Source organism: Protopterus annectens, chromosome 5.part0, assembly GCF_019279795.1.
Source record: "Protopterus annectens isolate FY-2018-M chromosome 5.part0, PAN1.0, whole genome shotgun sequence".
Classification (NCBI taxonomy): Eukaryota; Metazoa; Chordata; order Ceratodontiformes; family Protopteridae; genus Protopterus; species Protopterus annectens.
In genome coordinates this window covers 1,351,750,984-1,351,769,330 of record NC_056735.1, presented here as the reverse complement: position 1 = coordinate 1,351,769,330, position 18,347 = coordinate 1,351,750,984, and the positions used below count along the sequence as shown (strand labels likewise).

Below are 18,347 nucleotides of genomic sequence, written 5' to 3'. Positions count from 1 at the left end.
TTACCTTTTCTCACATGGAAGCTACAAGACATAGTTGGCGTAAAGGTTAAGATACAAGGTTCAATTCTCACCTTTGGGAAGTATTGCTAGGTGTAAAAAGGCCCCCTGGGATCGTTAGTCTAGTAATTACCTATGAACCTATAATACTCATGGCATGTTATCAATACACTTAATCTCTGAGTAGTTTGCAAACAGCCGTATCTTGTTTAGTTTTTTTTTTTTTACGTCATCACCCACTGTAGTTTAATTGACTAGATTCTAAAAATTAACTGATATAACAGCAGGTCATTAACTTATAGTCATGTATAATGTTATTGATATTGAAGTTATAAGGAACAGCTGTATGAAAGAATGCAGAACTGGTTGCATCAAGTTTCAGTGCTGCATAGTCGGTATAAAACCAATGCTGCTGCAATCAGGAAAATCTCAAAGACAACTGGACCCTGTACAACTACTTCTTAGGTGCTCAGGTTTGATATTAACCATGATCTGTTGTGTCCATGTACTCCTCCATACTTTTAAATGCAACATTCTGAATAGAACATTCTGATCAGTGTGGTTGAATATCCATTATAACCAAAGCAACCTGGTTAAAGTACATGAAGCTAGTAAGAGAATAAGGCTGGTTTCCTTTTTGTAGTATGCCTGTATATATTTTCCTTTGTTGACAAAACCTTCCAGCATCAGTACTGACCTGGTAGAGACCACTGCTAAACACGTGGAATTTTTATATATGGTAATGTGGTGTAGTTATTGAAATGTAACCTTTTCCAAAGCACATCTGTCAATTTTTTGAATATAGCACTGTATATTGCAGCATTTTGTACTTTTCTAGAGGATTGTTGTCAGGTTAGGAATTAGCTGGAGTTAGTTACAGTAACAAGTGAAACATTCTTAGTCTGTTATAGGCCCTGACCTCCTTTTTAAGGTAATGCGATGTTGCAAATTAGTTTGCCTACATTGTGTCATGGCTTTCTTTTTAGGCTCTGACTACTACTATGAATGGCAGAGGATCTTTGATAATGTTTGATTATAGAACTTGCCATTGGTACTCATGATGGGTTATAGAACTTGCCATTGGTACTCATGATGGGTTATGGAACTTGCCATTGGTACTCATGATGGGTTATAGAACTTGCCATTGGTACTCATGATGGGTTATGGAAATTGCCATTGGTACTCATGATGGGTTATGGAACTTGTCATTGGTACTGATGATGGGTTATAGAACTTCCAATTGGTACTGATGATGGGTTATAGAACTTGCCATTGGTACTCATGATGGGTTATGGAACTTGCCATTGGTACTGATGATGGGTTATGGAACTTGTCGTTGGTACTGATGATGGGTTATGGAACTTGCCATTGGTACTCATGATGGGTTTTGGAACTTGCCATTGGTACTGATGATGGGTTATGGAACTTGCCATTGGTACTGATGATGGGTTATGGAACTTGCCATTGGTACTGATGATGGGTTATAGAACTTGCCATTGGTACTGATGATGGGTTATAGAACTTGCCATTGGTACTGATGATGGCTTATAGAACTTGCCATTGGTACTCATGATGGGTTATGGAACTTGCCATTGGTACTCTTGATGGGTTATGGAACTTGCCATTGGTACTCATGATGGGTTATGGAACTTGCCAGTGGTACTCATGATGGGTTATGGAACTTGCCATTGGTACTCATGATGGGTTATGGAACTTGCCATTGGTACTGATAATAGGTTATGGAACTTGCCATTGGTACTGATGATGGCTTATAGAACTTGCCATTGGTACTCATGATGGGTTATGGAACTTGCCATTGGTACTGATGATGGGTTATGGAACTTGCCATTGGTACTCATGATGGGTTATGGAACATGCCATTGGTACTGATGATGGGTTATGGAACTTGCCATTGGTACTGATGATGGGTTATGGAACTTGCCATTGGTGCTGATGATGGGTTATAGAACTTGCCATTGGTACTGATGATGGGTTATGGAACTTGCCATTGGTACTGATGATGGGTTATGGAACTTGCCATTGGTACTGATGATAGGTTATAGAACTTGCCATTGGTACTGATGATGGGTTATATAACTTGCCATTGCTACTCATGATGGGTTATAGAACTTGCCATTGGTACTCATGATGGGTTATGGAACTTGCCATTGGTACTCATGATGGGTTATGGAACTTGCCATTGGTACTGATGATGGGTTATGGAACTTGCCATTGGTACTGATGATGGGTTATGGAACTTGCCATTGGTACTCATGATGGGTTATGGAACTTGCCATTGGTACTGATGATGGGTTATGGAACTTGCCATTGGTACTGATGATGGGTTATGGAACTTGCCATTGGTGCTGATGATGGGTTATAGAACTTGCCATTGGTACTGATGATGGCTTATAGAACTTGCCATTGGTACTGATGATGGCTTATAGAACTTGCCATTGGTACTCATGATGGGTTATGGAACTTGCCATTGGTACTCATGATGGGTTATGGAACTTGCCATTGGTACTGATGATGGGTTATGGAACTTGCCATTGGTACTCATGATGGGTTATGGAACTTGCCATTGGTACTCATGATGGGTTATGGAACTTGCCATTGGTACTCATGATGGGTTATAGAACTTGCCATTGGTACTGATGATGGCTTATGGAACTTGACATTAGTACTGATGATAGGTTATGGAACTTGCCACTGGTACTCATGATGGGTTATGGAACTTGCCATTGGTACTCATGATGGGTTATGGAACTTGCCATTGGTACTCATGATGGGCTTTGGAACTTGCCATTGGTACTCATGATGGGTTATGGAACTTGCCATTGGTACTGATGATGGGTTATAGAACTTGCCATTGGTACTCATGATGGGTTATTGAACTTGCCATTGGTACTCATGATGGGTTATGGAACTTGCCATTGGTACTCATGATGGGTTATGGAACTTGCCATTGGTACTCATGATGGGTTATAGAACTTGTCACTGGTACTGATGATGGGTTATGGAACTTGCCACTGGTACTGATGATGGGTTATGGAACTTGCCATTGGTACTGATGATGGGTTATGGAACTTGCCATTGGTACTGATGATGGGTTATAGAACTTGCCATTGGTACTATGGAACTTGCCATTGGTACTCATGATGGGTTATGGAACTTGCCATTGGTACTCATGATGGGTTATGGAACTTGCCATTGGTACTCATGGTGGGTTATGGAACTTGCCATTGGTACTCATGATGGGTTATGGAACTTGCCTTTGGTACTGATGATGGGTTATAGAACTTGCCATTGGTACTGATGATGGCTTATGGAACTTGCCATTAGTACTGATGATGGGTTATGGAACTTGCCACTGGTACTCATGATGGGTTATGGAACTTGCCATTGGTACTCATGATGGGTTATGGAACTTGCCATTGGTACTCATGATGGGCTTTAGAACTTGCCATTGGTACTCATGATGGGCTTTAGAACTTGCCATTGGTACTCATGATGGGTTATGGAACTTGCCATTGGTACTGATGATGGGTTATAGAACTTGCCATTGGTACTCATGATGGGTTATGGAACTTGCCATTGGTACTCATGATGGGTTATGGAACTTGCCATTGGTACTCATGATGGGTTATTGAACTTGCCATTGGTACTGATGATGGGTTATAGAACTTGTCACTGGTACTGATGATGGGTTATGGAACTTGCCACTGGTACTGATGATGGGTTATGGAACTTGCCATTTGTACTGATGATGGGTTATGGAACTTGCCATTGGTACTGATGATGGGTTATAGAACTTGCCATTGGTACTCATGATGGGTTATGGAACTTGCCATTGGTACTCATGATGGGTTATGGAACTTGCCATTGGTACTCATGATGGGTTATGGAACTTGCCATTGGTACTCATGATGGGTTATGGAACTTGCCATTGGTACTCATGATGGGGTTATGGAACTTGCCACTGGTACTCATGATGGGTTATGGAACTTGCCACTGGTACTCATGATGGGTTATGGAACTTGCCATTGGTACTCATGATGGGTTATGGAACTTGCCATTGGTACTCATGATGGGTTATAGAACTTGTCACTGGTACTGATGATGGGTTATGGAAATTGCCACTGGTACTGATGATGGGTTATGAAACTTGCCATTAGTACTGATGATGGGTTATGGAACTTGCCATTGGTACTCATGATGGGTTATGGAACTTGCCATTGGTACTCATGATGGGTTATGGAACTTGCCATTGGTACTCATGATGGGTTATGGAACTTGCCATTGGTACTCATGATGGGTTATGGAACTTGCCATTGGTACTCATGATGGGTTATGGAACTTGCCACTGGTACTCATGATGGGTTATGGAACTTGCCATTGGTACTGATGATGTTCATCTTTATTGCCTTGACTGTTGGAAGTGACACGCATAAGTTAAAGTGAAGTGATATGTCTTTGGTTCACAAAAGCATTATTTTCTAATGTTTTAATGTGTTGCAAGCTATGGAGTCTTAAAATGTTTGTGAGGTGGTACCCCTAAAACTGTGGTGGTCTTTAATGTTCCTTAAAGACAATGTGAGAGGGAAAGCAGAGCAACAAATTTCTTGTTATGAAGAGCTACTAAATAATAGTGGAAATGAAAGAGTGGTAAGACAGCTACAGGAGGTTAACTCCAACATGTAGACACATGACATACTGTTTATCTGCATTTACCTACATTATCTAATACTCAATCGACATGTAAACATTCCCTGACATTAACTGAAATAAGTCAGATATATTTGTTATCTGATGTGATGTGGATGTTAATAATTTTGCAAAGCTGTTACCATTGTCAGCTTTCCTGTGTTTCCCAAAGCAATATACAAGTTGTATTTTTTTTTACAAAGATGATCCTCTAATGATCTCTGTTGTGCAAAAAGCTAAAACTATCACATTTTTTATTTATTTATTTTTATTTATTTTACATTTGTTGACCGGGCTAGTCTAGCTGGACATATATCCGTTTTCAGTAAGGCCTGGGGAGAAAAGCTCCAATTACATGAAGTAAGAAAACATTTCAGCAAAAAACAAAGCAAACTACAAAAAATACAATGGTAGGCTTGTGTCAGAATTGAACCAAAAAAAAAACAACTAGCAAACACAAGGCATGTTAACCAAAAACAGCTGGTTAACAATACAAATGTCAGGAATGCAGCATACTGAAGTTAGAATAATAAAAACTTATAAGAAAATCACAAGATGGTCAAACATGCAGAAGGAAAATAAAACAAATTGTTTAAAAAGTAATATAAAAGAAGTAGCTGGCATCAATTAGTTATATTATTTAGAGGGACAGTTAGGGGATAGTGAGGGAAGGTAGGAGTAAGGGAGAAGTAATTTCAGTCGGGTTTAGTACATGTTTAGTACATTTTCCAGAATTATTTCAGTAATTAGGCTTTTATGTGAAAGGTAGAACGTCTGTAGTTTTTATTCAGTAGCTAAAAGTCTCAAGACAGCTGGCAGAACATGAGCATACCTTTAAATGAATTACATCATCTGTATTTAATTGCACAACAGCAGAAGTGGCCTTTAATCGATGACAATCCTGGCCAAAGTGCAGCTGACTGTGTTATGCCAGAGGTATTGTTTGTCTCTTTTATGTCCCATTTCATTAAGATGAAGCAGTCCAGCCAGCATATGAACAGAGTGCTGAGGGCTGTTTCCTGCATAATTTATTGTCAGTGTTTTTCTGAACTGAAACAGCAATTTTATTGATGTTAAAGTGGAGAGCCACATCATTTTTCAAACTCTTTGAAGAGATTATTTGGATGTGTGAGGGTATTGTCTTTTTTTTTATTTTTTTTATTGAAGCAGTCACTGACTGATAGGATGTAGTCCACAAAAGGTGCTTATGGAGTTGGCTAAATACAAATGTTTTCATTTCAGGTGTGTAAATGAGTATGGAAGATTATGACTACTTGTTCAAAATCGTTTTAATTGGCAATGCTGGTGTGGGGAAGACCTGCTTGGTACGACGGTTCACTCAGGTAAAAAGAACTTTTCAAATTTTTTGACAGCATTTACAATGGTGTAATTTTCTCTTGCATTTAATGTCATTGGTTTAAGCCAAATGGAAATTATATTAAATGAGTACATTTTAGAAGTCTAGTAGAACACTGCAGAGGTTTGTTCATTTATAACATAAGCTGATGTAGTATTATTATTGTAATATATAGCTTCAAAACACTATTTTTCTGGAGTGTTGTCTTCCAGCGAGAATGGTGACAGTTGTTCTCTTTCAACATCCATAAAAGTAAACGTATGGCAAACTAATAGATTTAGAATCAAGATCAGTTAATTCTAGTTCAGTTTTGGAGTTAATATTAAAAGTGATAATGTAATAATTTTAAATGGGATTTTACATACTCCTTAATGAAAGATATGTTGTCTGAAATCAAAAGTAAGCTTTTCTGTCACCTACAATATTCATGTGTGATCATGCATGATCCTTCTTGCATACTGGAGTTAGTAAAAACCTTTCAGACTAAAAAAAATTACATTTTCATAGTACGGTTATATGACAACCCTAATCCAGAGTTCTTGACTTTTATAACGAGAAGTCCTTTCACATGTGTTAAATAGGTGGGACTGTGAGTGACATTAGAAAATAACTTCTTTGCAGAAGATGTCATTCCAGTAAGTCCCCATTAAAAGTGGCCTGCATCAGGATCTGGAAAGAAGTTGTTGTACCCAATAGTGGTAAAGGCTGCAGCACTTATTAGGAGAAGGCTGTACTAAAACACTACCTGTGCTGTGATTAAGTTGATAAATGAAGAACTAAAGCACTACCTGTGTTCTGATTAAGGAGAGATATGCAGTACTAAAACACTACCTGTGTTGTTATTAAGTTGAGATGTACAGTACTAAAACACTACCTGTGCTGTGATTAAAGTGTTATATGAAGAAGTAAACACTGTGTTGTGATTAAGGTGATGTAAGAAGAACTTAAACACTAACTGTGCTGTAATTACGGTGTGATATGCACTACTAGGTAGGTAACTCTAAACACAACAGTAATGACATGTGAGAGTCTAAGCCAAACCCCATTACTTGTAGGGTTTTACATTTGGAAGTGCAGTTACTCAGCAGCTATGTAGGCTGCAGTACTGACTGTTTGAGCCTTAATTAAAACAAAGTATGAGGTAATGACTGATCTTTTCTTGGCCAGAGATCACAGCAAAATATAATTGTAGTCCTGCCTAACAGATCTGCAACATTTAACACTGTAACCCACATGATATCCTTAGAATGTGGAACCATTGTCACAACCATTTCACTTGTTTCTAGAGGACATTGTTCAGCAGGTGAGCTCTCAGGTTTGCAGTTCTATTAATAACATCTCTCTTGTGTGGTATGACGCAAGGTTCCATTCTCTTCCCATTACTGTTTGAAATCACATGCTGTCTCTGGCAGATTATTAGATTTTGTCTACTTAATTTGAATTGCTGCTGTTGCAACTCAGTTCTGCCCCTACCTGTTTTATTCCTGGGTAGTGTGGCTTTGCCTTGATGCTGAGCAACTTGTGTGCTACAGTCAGCTGAAGGTGTACCATTCAGTGACTGAAATTGTGATCATGGATCCTTGTTGTCTGTGAGTCTGTTCCTTTGTTGGACTACTTGGTATGTGACATCAAGAAAGCTGGCTGGTTACTACCTGTTAAATAAGTGTAGAACATGAATATGGTTGTAGACCTGGATTCAACAGATGAAAGTGTACCTCTCATCCTCTTAGTTCAAACAGTCTGGATGAAGCCTAAAACAATGGCAAAGGCCCAAACAAGGGGCAGATTTTAAATATTGCCCTTATAAACTTAAAAGATTGCTACAATGACAGGATTTGTGTTAGCATGCATTTTCTAAAGGCTATGAAGTAGGAAACTCAAACATATGTCATTATTTAGGGACTTCAATCCTTAGTGATTTGCCAGAAAACCACATATTCTGTGAGGAACAGACCAAAAATATGAGGCAAATGTCTGGACAGTAGAGAGGTATTGTTGAAAGTCTGATGCACATCATGGTCAGTTCTGCATTTTTTTATTCTCTGTATAGTGTTTCTAATTTAAAGCTCCTGATCCTTCTTAACAATACCTCAGAATGCCAACATCATTACTGTACTCATTTGAATATGACATTTAAATCACATGCCATTTCATTGTTACCATCAGGGACATGAAGGAGATTGGAGACTGTAAAGTGGTGACTGGGGAAAGTGTAGTTAGGCAGCATAGGATGGTGGTTTGTAGGATGACGTTGGTGATCATGAAGAGGAGAAGGAGTGTGAAGGCAGCAGCAAGGATCAAATGGTGGAAATTGAAAAAGGGTAATTATGAGATGGAGTTCAGGGATGAGTTAAGAGAGGCACTGGGTGGCAGTGAGGAGTTACCAAATAGCTGGGTAACTACAGCAGAGCTAGTAAGGGAGACGGCTAGAAAGGTGCTTGGTATGACATCTGGACAGAGGAAGGATGACAAGGAGACATGGTGGTGGAATGAGGAAGTACAGGAGAGTATACAGAGAAAGAGGTTGGCAAAGAAGAAGTGGGATTAACAGAGAGATGAAGAAAGTAGACAGGAGTATAAGGAGATGAGGTGCATGGCAAAGAGAGAGGTGGCGAAGGCTAAGGATAAGGCATATGAAGAGTTGTATGAAATGTTGGACACTAAGGAGGGAGAAAAGGACCTGTACCGATTGGCTAGACAGGGGGACCGAGCTAGGAAAGATGTACAGCAGGTAAAGGTGATAAAGGATAATGAGGGAAACATACTCACAAGCGAGGAGAGTGTGTCGAGGAGATGGAAAGAGTACTTTAAGGAGTTGATGAATGAAGAGAATGAGAGGGAGAGAAGGTTGGATGATGTGGGGATAGTGAATCATGAAGTACAATGGATTAGCAAGGAGGAAGTAAGGATAGCTATGAAGAGGATGTAGAATGGAAAGGCTGTTGGTCCAGATGACATACCTGTGGAAACATGGAGGTGTTTAGGTGAAATGGCAGTGGAGGTTTTAACCAGATTGTTTTAATGAAATCTTGGAAAGTGAGAGGATGCCTGAGGAATGGAGAAAATGTGTTTTGGTACCGATTTTTAAGAATAAGGGTGATGTGCAGAGCTGTAGTAACTACAGAGGGATTAAACTGATCAGTCACAGCATGAAGTTATGGGAAAGAGTAGTGGAAGCTAGGTTAAGAAGGGAGGTGATGATTAGTGATCAGCAGTATGGTTTCATGCCGGAAAAGAGCACTACAGATGCAATGTTTGCTCTGAGAGTGTTGATGGAGAAGTACAGAGAAGTTCAGAAGGAGTTGCATTGTGTTTTTGTAGACTTAGAGAAAGCATATGACAGGGTGCCTAGAGAGGAGTTGTGGTATTGTATGAGGAAGTCGGGAGTGTCAGAGAAGTATGTAAGAGTGGTACAGGATATGTAAAAGGGTAGTGTGACAGCGGTGAGGTCTGCGGTGGGAGTGACAGATGCATTTCAGGTGGAGGTGGGATTACATCAAGGATCAGCTCTGAGCCCTTTCCTATTTGCAATGGTGATGGACAGGTTGACAGACGAGATCAGACAGGAGTCCCCATGGACTATGATGTTTGCAGATGACTTTGTGATCTGTAGTGAGAGTAGGGAACAGGTGGAGGAGACCCTTGAGATATGGAGATATGCTCTAGAGAGAAGAGGAATGAAGGTCAACAGGACTAAGACACAATATATGTGTGTGAATGAGAGGGAGGATAGAGGAATGGTGAGAATGCAGAGAGTAGAGGTGGCGAAGGTGGATGAGTTTAAATACTTGGGATCAATAGTTCAGAGTAATGGTGAGTGTGGAATAGAGGTGAAGAAGAGAGTACAGGCAGGATGGAGTGGGTGGAGAAGAGTGTCAGGAGTGATTTGTGACAGACGAGTGCCAGTAAGAGTGAAAGGGAAGGTCTACAAGCGGGTAGTGAGACCAGCTATGTTATATGGGTTGGAGACAGTGGCATTGACAAAAAGGCAGGAGTTTAATCTCGATGTGGCAGAGTTAAAGATGTTAAGATTTGCACTGGGTGTAACGACGATGGACAGGATTAGGAATAAGTATATTAGAGGGTCATCCCAGGTTGGAAGGTTTGGAGACAAAGCCAGAGAGGCAAGATTATGTTGGTTTGGACATGTGCTGAGGAGGGATGCTGAGTATATTGGGAAAAAGATGCTAAGGATGAAGCTACCAGGTAACAGGAAAAGAGGAAGGCCTAAGACAAGGTTTATGGATGTGGTGAGAGAGGACATGCAGGTGGTTGGTGTGGCAGAGCAAGATGCAGAGGACAGGAAGAAATGGAAACAGATGATCCGCTGTGGCAACCCCTAACGGGAACAGCTGAAAGAAGATGATGATGATCAGAGACATTCATAATTATTAAAATAATACAAACCATGCATCAGCAAGAACATTTGAGTAAACATGTTTGCCTTATGACGTTTTTCTTTTTAAGTCTATTTAAGATAGTTGGTTTTAACAGAGAAAGCAGTCAGATAAGGCATGTGCATTTTCTTTCAAAGGTTTTGTTGGAGGGAGTGCAGCTGTTGAAGAGGTGCTTACTTTTCTCAGGAGGTGCAGCATTTGGAGGTAGGAAGTGCAGCACCAAAACATCTGTCTGTCTTTCTGTCTGTACCTCTGCAGTCTTTAATTCAGACTGTTGAAGTGCTCTATAACTTGTGCAGTCTTCATCTAACATAGACCAAGGCAACATTCCATCTGTCATGTTCACAAGGGAACATAATACACCTGTATTCATCATCAGAGTGCATTGATTACCTGTTGGATGGTCCATCACCTTCAGAGTGTGTCATGTGTCCTGTACTTCTGACACATTTATTAACTTCTTTGTTTATTAACCAGATAAGTATCCTAGTCCAGTGGATCCTTTCGACCAACCAGACGCAATGAAAGAATTTGTATAATCAAGGTTAGTAAAGCTACATTAACAAGCATCCATGCAAATCCCATTAGTAGAAGTTTATAAAAGTACAAATGATAAGCACATATTAGATTTAAGTGCAGATATTAATTTATATAAGTCTATGTACAGTATATTCCCAGCTTTAATAGATACAGGAAGCATTCTCAAATAAGGGATACTTAATGTGTTTCAAGGTTATGATACATGACTTGGTGAACAGAAGCTTTACAGGAAGTGAGATGGGGAACCAGGAGGGAAGTTGTTGCTCAAAGAAGCCTTAATTTGGCCTTTTTTTAGGCATTAGAATAGGAGAAGATTCCTAGTGAATGACAGGGTTGGAATTCAGAGAGTACTTGGCAACAGAGACGTTGCCAGTCCATTGGTTAACCATTAGAGTACAGCCAGATGTCTTGGCTGGAATGTAATTTTGTAGTGTTACAGTAACAAACTGGAAAAATATCTGGTAGCACACAATGTGACTGTTGTAAATAGAGTGAATGGGGGTATTGTTTGAAGGAGTGCTGTGGGGCTATTAAAATGTCTTTACAACTGGTTCCATGTGGATAAGCCCAAGACTGATAATGGTCTTTACAGAGCAATATTTGATTTAGGATTTTGAAGAATATTGTTTTTACATTTCACTAAGACCTGTTGTTAGTGTACAAAAGCAAGTTTATAGTATAGAGTGAGGTAATGTTCCTAAAAGAATCATTTTGTTTGAAGGCTGGAAAGAAGGAAGCTTAAATGTATTAAGGAAGTAGCTTACCGTAGTTAGTGCAGTTCAAAGAAGTTATCAGCATCCAGTAACAAAATAATGTGGCAGATTTTATCGACTCCAAGACAGCCAAATGCTAATTTGTCAGTCACAAATGACTTCATAAAATACCAAACCGCACAAAAACAAAACAGCGCTTTTGCAGGGAACAACTTCCCTTGTAGCATCATGTGGGGAATTTTCAACCACACTCCCTTAAATAAATTATTTTATTATTTGCAATTGTGTATTGAGAAAGTTAATTTCGGCATGAGAACACCTTATCACCAGACACCCAGGGAGGAAGATCTTGGTTAATTTCAGAATCAGTCTAAATTATAACAGTATATTATCGTCAGCAAATAATTATAATAGCATAGAGCATGTTTGTCAAGCCCTGCCCATTCACTCTTTCTAAAACAGTCACATTGTGTGTGCTGTCAGATATTTTCCAGTATGTCATTGTAACATGCTCTATGCTTCACAGGTTAACATAATTCTGTGTTTCAACCTTATAGCTGTGAGAAACTTAGTGTATTGTAGTTAGGTTATAGTAAACGTCCATAAGTATAATCAGTTTCATATTTACAAGGTGTCATTACAGCTACAGGTTTCCAGTTCTGAGGAATGTGTATAATCAGCGTTAATAACAGTCAGTTTGTATAGATCACAGAACTTGATGACCAGTCATATGAGAGAGGACTAGAGAGGACCTATTATTGCATAAGCAATATTTAGGGGCTTTGGTTTGGGATGTTTTAATGATTAATAGCACATATAACAGCCAGTTTTGCAGCTTGAATAAGTCATTTTTTTTAGAGTAACATTGAAATTCTATAGATAACCATTTGTTTAGAACTGGCTAGGACAAAAAGTGACAGGCATTTTCCTGTGGAAGTCCAGTAGTATTGTTTAGCTCTGCTGTACTAGATTTTTACTGTGAATGATCTGTTTTATAAGTAGGTAGGAAGCCACAATCTCCTAGGCAGAAGGCTGAACAGTCATTTTTTGAATAAACATGAAGTATTAATGCGGACTTCCAAGATAGCTACACATTGCTTTAACAGCTTAACTTCAGATCTCCCAGTATGAAAATAGAAACTGAGAAACTGCAGCCAGAGGTATTGTCAACTTGTGTAAAATTAAGCTAGTGGCTAGTGGGTACAATACCTGGATGCCTGCAAAGAAGAAACTAAGAAAGCCTGAAAGAGAATCAACTATAAAAGGTAAAGAGAAAACACTGACTGGGAAGCATCCAGCAGCTGTTCAGCCAAAAAGCAGCGTAAGTGTTGCTGCAATGACATGGCTTCCAATAAACTAGATGAAAAATAAGTCAGATATGCTCAAAGCTGATTAAAATAAATGAAACACTGAAGAAGTATATCAACTCAAATAACAAAGAGTTGGGAAAATGGAGGAAGCTTTAAACAGATATAAGGTTAGCTGATGAAACTGTAAAAATCAGGTCAAAATGAAGAAAAGTCTGGCTGAGTATGAGACTGCTCAAGAATACATGTTTCAAAATATGGTAGAATTAGAGGACAGAGCATGCAGGGGAAATATGAGATTTTCTTGCTGTACCAGAAAAACTTGAAGGAACAAAATGTATTAATTTTATGAAGGCACAAATAAGCAACTTGACTGGTGGTATTCCACAGCAGGAATTGTTAACTGAAAGAGCGCACTGTGTGTATGCTCCAAATATGGCCATGAGAAAGCAGCTAAGACCTTTATTGCAAACTTACCAGCAGAAAGAGGTGATCCGGAGAAAATTGCGGCAGATCGGCAAAACATTAAAAGTTGGAGTCAGTAGAGTGTTTGTGGAAAATGATTATATTGTGTACACCAGGAAGAAAAGAAAAAAAAATATTCCAGTAATTGAAGAATGTCAACAAGCAGGTGTGAGATTCAAGCTGTTCTATTTATCTGTCTTCAGAATATTTTTTCCTAGAGGATCAAAGTAATTTTTTGATGCAGAAGAGGTTAAGGAGAAAATGCAAAAGTTTGTCCAACAAAACAATGAGCCATTAAGCAGAAGGGGACTCTGCTTCTCATTCTTCTGATAATAAAGCACATGGAAAGACTTTGCCATCGGAACTGAACCAGAACCAGTCTATATTACCAGATCGAAAAATTCTTTCCCTGTGTGAAATTAGCTGATGTTCATCGTGCATACAGCTGCAGTCATAACAGATGGGTTTTCCTGCCATCAGGCGGGTCCTCGGTCGGCCGAATTCCAAAGTCTAGGTCCGGCGTCGGTTGTCGTCGCTTCTTCCCTGACGTCAGTTTTACAGGGGTATAAAAGAACCAGCCGATGCCATTTTCTTCAGTCTTTCTTGCCGCGCGGTGCCCGAAGCAGAAGCAGTTCGCAAGTGCCGGTCGGCCAGCTCCTGAGATTACGAATATCTGCAACTGAAGTCTTCTTGAAAGCTAAGTACCCTGTTGGGGAAACTTTTCTTGCCTCAGACCGATGTCAGACAAAGTTAATAATTGTATTTCATGTGGGAAGCAAATACCGCATAAGGATTTTCATTCCCTCTGCATTCCTTGCTTAGGCCCAGACCATGACGTCTCGGCCTGTCGTTTTTGTGCTACATTCAACAAACGCACCATTAAGTGTCGGGCAGAGTTCGCCCAGCACTTTTTTGGCAAAAAATTTAACTACATAATGTCGTCAGATACTCCGACTCCAGTTTTGACTAAAAGACGCAAAGATAAGGACCGACACACGAGGTCCGCGGCCTCTACCGACACCACGCCAAAGCCGACTACAGGTGGTCCGGTTCTCAGCGAGGCACCTACGCAGCCCCTGACTACCGACGACACTTCAATGGCGGTGTCTTCTGTGCCCGAGATCGCAGGCTCTTCGGCCCACTCCCCGACTACAGATACCGAAGCCACTCTTGGCGGTGAAACTCAGAGTTTAGACAGGTCTGCCTCCTCTCAAGGTGTCTTCAGGCCTTCCTCTTCTTTTTCCATCAAGGCTTTCACTAAGTCTAAGACAGCCATGCATTCTAAAAAACAAACCCCACAGGGCCCTTCTCAAGGCCCCATGCGTAAAAAGCAGATGCTCAATTACTCTTATCAGGGGTTCTCAACCCCCCCCCCCCGAAAAAAGGCCCAGAGTGGAGGAAGAATCCTCCTCCTCGGACCAGGCCTCCATTATTTCAGAACATTCTGATGACCAGGAACATTCATACTCCCCTTTTGAAGATTCTGATGCAGAGGAGTCCATTCCTTCTGTCTCCCCCCCTGAGGATTACTCTTTTGGGGAAACCTTGCATACCTTGAGGGAACACTTCCATTGGGAAGGCCAAGAGTACTCTGACTCCAAGAAAAGGCTTAGGGATTTCCTCTTGCTCCCTCATCACAGGCCTCTGGCTATACCTCCTGTCTTAGATATCCATGATGATGTATATTCGGAGTCCTGCCTCAACCCAGATTTTTTGCCTCCAGCTCCAGTCAAGCCTGACAGGTATTACCGGGTTCCAGACAGACACCAATTCCTATACAAAAGCCATGCGGCTGACCCAGAAACTATCTCACAGGGCCCCAAGGGAATTAAGGCCTCCACTGCTAAAAATCCATTACCTTCAGAGAGGGATTCCAGGGCTTTAGAAAGGTGGGGGAAAAAGGTATATACCTCGGCCACCTTATCCATGAGGGCATTAAACTGCCAGTTCCATATGTTGAAGTACCAACAGTTTCTGTTATCACAGTTGAGAAGCAAAATGTCACAACCTGAACAACCAGATTTGAAGGAGTTGCAGGATTTGATACATAGTGCAGAGCAAGTAGGTAAACATACCTTGCAGTGTGGTTTTGATGCTTTAGAAGCCTCATGTAGAGCTGCTGTTACAGGATCAGTCATACGTAGACATGCTTGGCTTAAAGAGCAAACCTTACCAGATCATGTCAAAGCTAAATTACTGGATGCACCTCTGCAAAAAGATGTATTGTTTGGTGTTAAAGCTGAGGAGGTATTAAAGAAAATGGAGGAAAAGGCAAAATCAATGCAAACAGTGAAAGATTTCCTACAGGTACAACCTCCATGTTTCAGTAGAAATTGGCCTTCAAAAAATTGGTCCTTTCCAGCCACGGACAGACCCCAAAGAGGTAGATACAGGCGCCCGAGGGGTAGAGGGCAATCCCAAGGATCGTTTAGAGGCAGACAATGGCAAGCACCTACCCAAAGAGGTAGTGAGGATAGTTCACAGCCATTCAGAAAGCAGAACCATTGACTTTCCCCTTTGCATGCCAAGCAAGGCTCAAATGGCAGCACCTTTAGGCGGGAAACTGGCACTATTTTCAAAAAATTGGCATATTGTCACAAAAGACAAATGGATCCTGGACATTATAGACAGAGGCTACAGATTCCACTTTCACACCCTTCCAAAAATGAGAGGCATACCAAACCTGCCACACAATCAAAGGGCAGAGGCACAAAAACAAATTTCAGATCTCATGGACATGAAAGCTATTCAAGAGGTACCTGCACAAGAACAGGGTCAAGGTTTTTATTCCAGACTATTCCTAGTCCCAAGGAAGGGCAAGATTGGAGACCTATTTTGGACCTATCCATCCTAAACACTTTTTTACTCGTGCCAAAATTCAAGATGCTCACATTACAGCAGCTTCTTCCCATGCTGGGCAAGGAGTCTTGGCTGGTAACATTGGACCTCAAGGAGGCATACCTGCATGTCCCAATCAGACAAGATTGCAGAAGATACCTCAGATTTCTTGCAGGTTCAACACATTATCAATTCTCTGCATTGCCCTTTGGCTTATCTACTGCACCCAGAATGTTCACGAAATGCCTGGCATCAGTAATTGCCTACTGCAGACTGCAAGGGATTCAAATATACCCATATCTGGATGACTGCCTGATCCAAGCGGACAGCAAGCACATACTTCTGAAACATCTGGCTTTTGTAATAAGGTTGTTGAATTCCCTGGGATACACAGTCAACAAAAAGAAATCAAGGCTACTACCATCTCAAACAATAATTTTCCTGGGTGCCAACTTGGATACAAACACCCAGATGGCCTACCTCACGCCAGAGAAACAAGGGCAACTAACTCAATACTTCGGAAAAATGGCAACTTTCACCAGGCTCACTGCAAGGAAAATCCTGCAGGCTCTGGGATTCATGGCATCTTGCATCCTACTAATCCCATGTGCAAAGCTGTATATGAGGAAACTTCAATGGTACCTGAAAAACCTATGGTCTCAGCACAGCCGCAGCTTGGAAACAATAATACCACTAATTCCATGTCTTCAAAAGGAATTTATGTGGTGGGCTCAAGCATGCCAAAGAAACACAGGTCTCCCATTCTGCAAGCCTCAAGCAAGTCAAATCATCACAACAGACGCCTCGGATTACGCCTGGGGGGCGCACATGACAAATCGGTGCATTCAGGGCAGATGGTCCCAAAAGGAAAAGCACCTACACATCAATCAAAAGGAAATGCTAGCAGTAATAAATGCTATTATAGCTTTCAAAGACCTGCTGCATCCAGGCCAGCTATTAATAAGGACAGACAACACCACAGTAATGTGGTACATAAACAAACAGGGAGGAACCCATTCATACCCCCTATGCAGGCTAGCCATGTCTCTTTGGAACATGGCTCTAGAACTGCAAATCGAGCTTCAAGCTCAGTTTCTGCCAGGCAAGGAAAACACGCTGGCAGGCAACCTAAGCAGAAATATGACAGATCCACACGAATGGAAGTTGCATCCTCAAGTTTTTTCAAAGATAATTCAAGCATGGGGAAGGCCAGACATAGATCTCTTTGCCTCCCACAGAAATCACCAATTGGCAAAATTCTGCTCAAAGACCTTTCATCCACAGGCCTGGAAAGTGGAGGCACTCTCTTTCAGTTGGACAACAATGACAGTTTATGCCTTTCCACCTCTTTCTCTGCTGCCCAAAGTTCTATTAAAAACCAGAGCAGACAGACCACAGATGATTCTCATCGCTCCAGACTGGCCAAGGCAACACTGATACCCACTCCTGAGGAGCCTGACGCATTCCCCACCATGGATCCTGCCTCTAATGCCTCTTCTACTGACTCAGCACAACTTCAAAACTCTTCACAGTCATCTGAAAACACTCAGTCTAGCCGCATGGAAGATTCCTTAAAATCACAACAGACCCTACTCTCCAAGGAGGTACAGGATGTCATTTTGGAGGCCAGAAGACCTTCTACTAGAAAAGCCCACTCCGCCAAATGGAAACGGTTTTGTGCCTGGAATGAGAAAAAGGGTCAGAACCCTGGAATACTGAATTTACCTCAAATATTACAGTACCTAGCTGAGATGCTAAGCAGTGGACTTTCATTCTCTTCCATCAAAATCCATGCCTCAGCCATTTCTGCAGAATACAACACTGATTCTCCTTTATTCTCTCACCCCCTCAAGACAGTTCCTCAGAGGGGCTAAGAATATTAAACCCCCAAGGAAACAACCAGTGCCTGCTTGGGATCTCAACTTCATTCTAGAGAAACTGACTTTGCCTCCTTTCGAGCCAGCTGCCTCAACAGAACTGCAATATTTGTCCTGGAAAACAGCCTTCCTGCTGGCTATCACCTCAG

General features: G+C 41.0%; 1 protein-coding gene across 4 annotated transcripts in view; it reads left to right on the top strand.

The window, feature by feature from the left end:
• The window catches only part of RAB30 (RAB30, member RAS oncogene family), a 994,958-nt gene that overhangs the window by 776,213 nt on the left and 200,398 nt on the right, over positions 1 to 18,347 (top strand). For 3 of the 4 annotated variants that reach the window (XM_044071149.1, XM_044071148.1, XM_044071147.1), the window contains one exon: positions 5,947 to 6,047. In XM_044071149.1, the coding sequence (XP_043927084.1) occupies positions 5,955 to 6,047 (93 nt within the window). In that variant the 5' untranslated portion in view covers positions 5,947 to 5,954. Of the gene's footprint in view, positions 1 to 5,687; positions 5,839 to 5,946; positions 6,048 to 18,347 lie in introns of those variants that run through there. The other variant, XM_044071150.1, reaches the window with a different exon arrangement.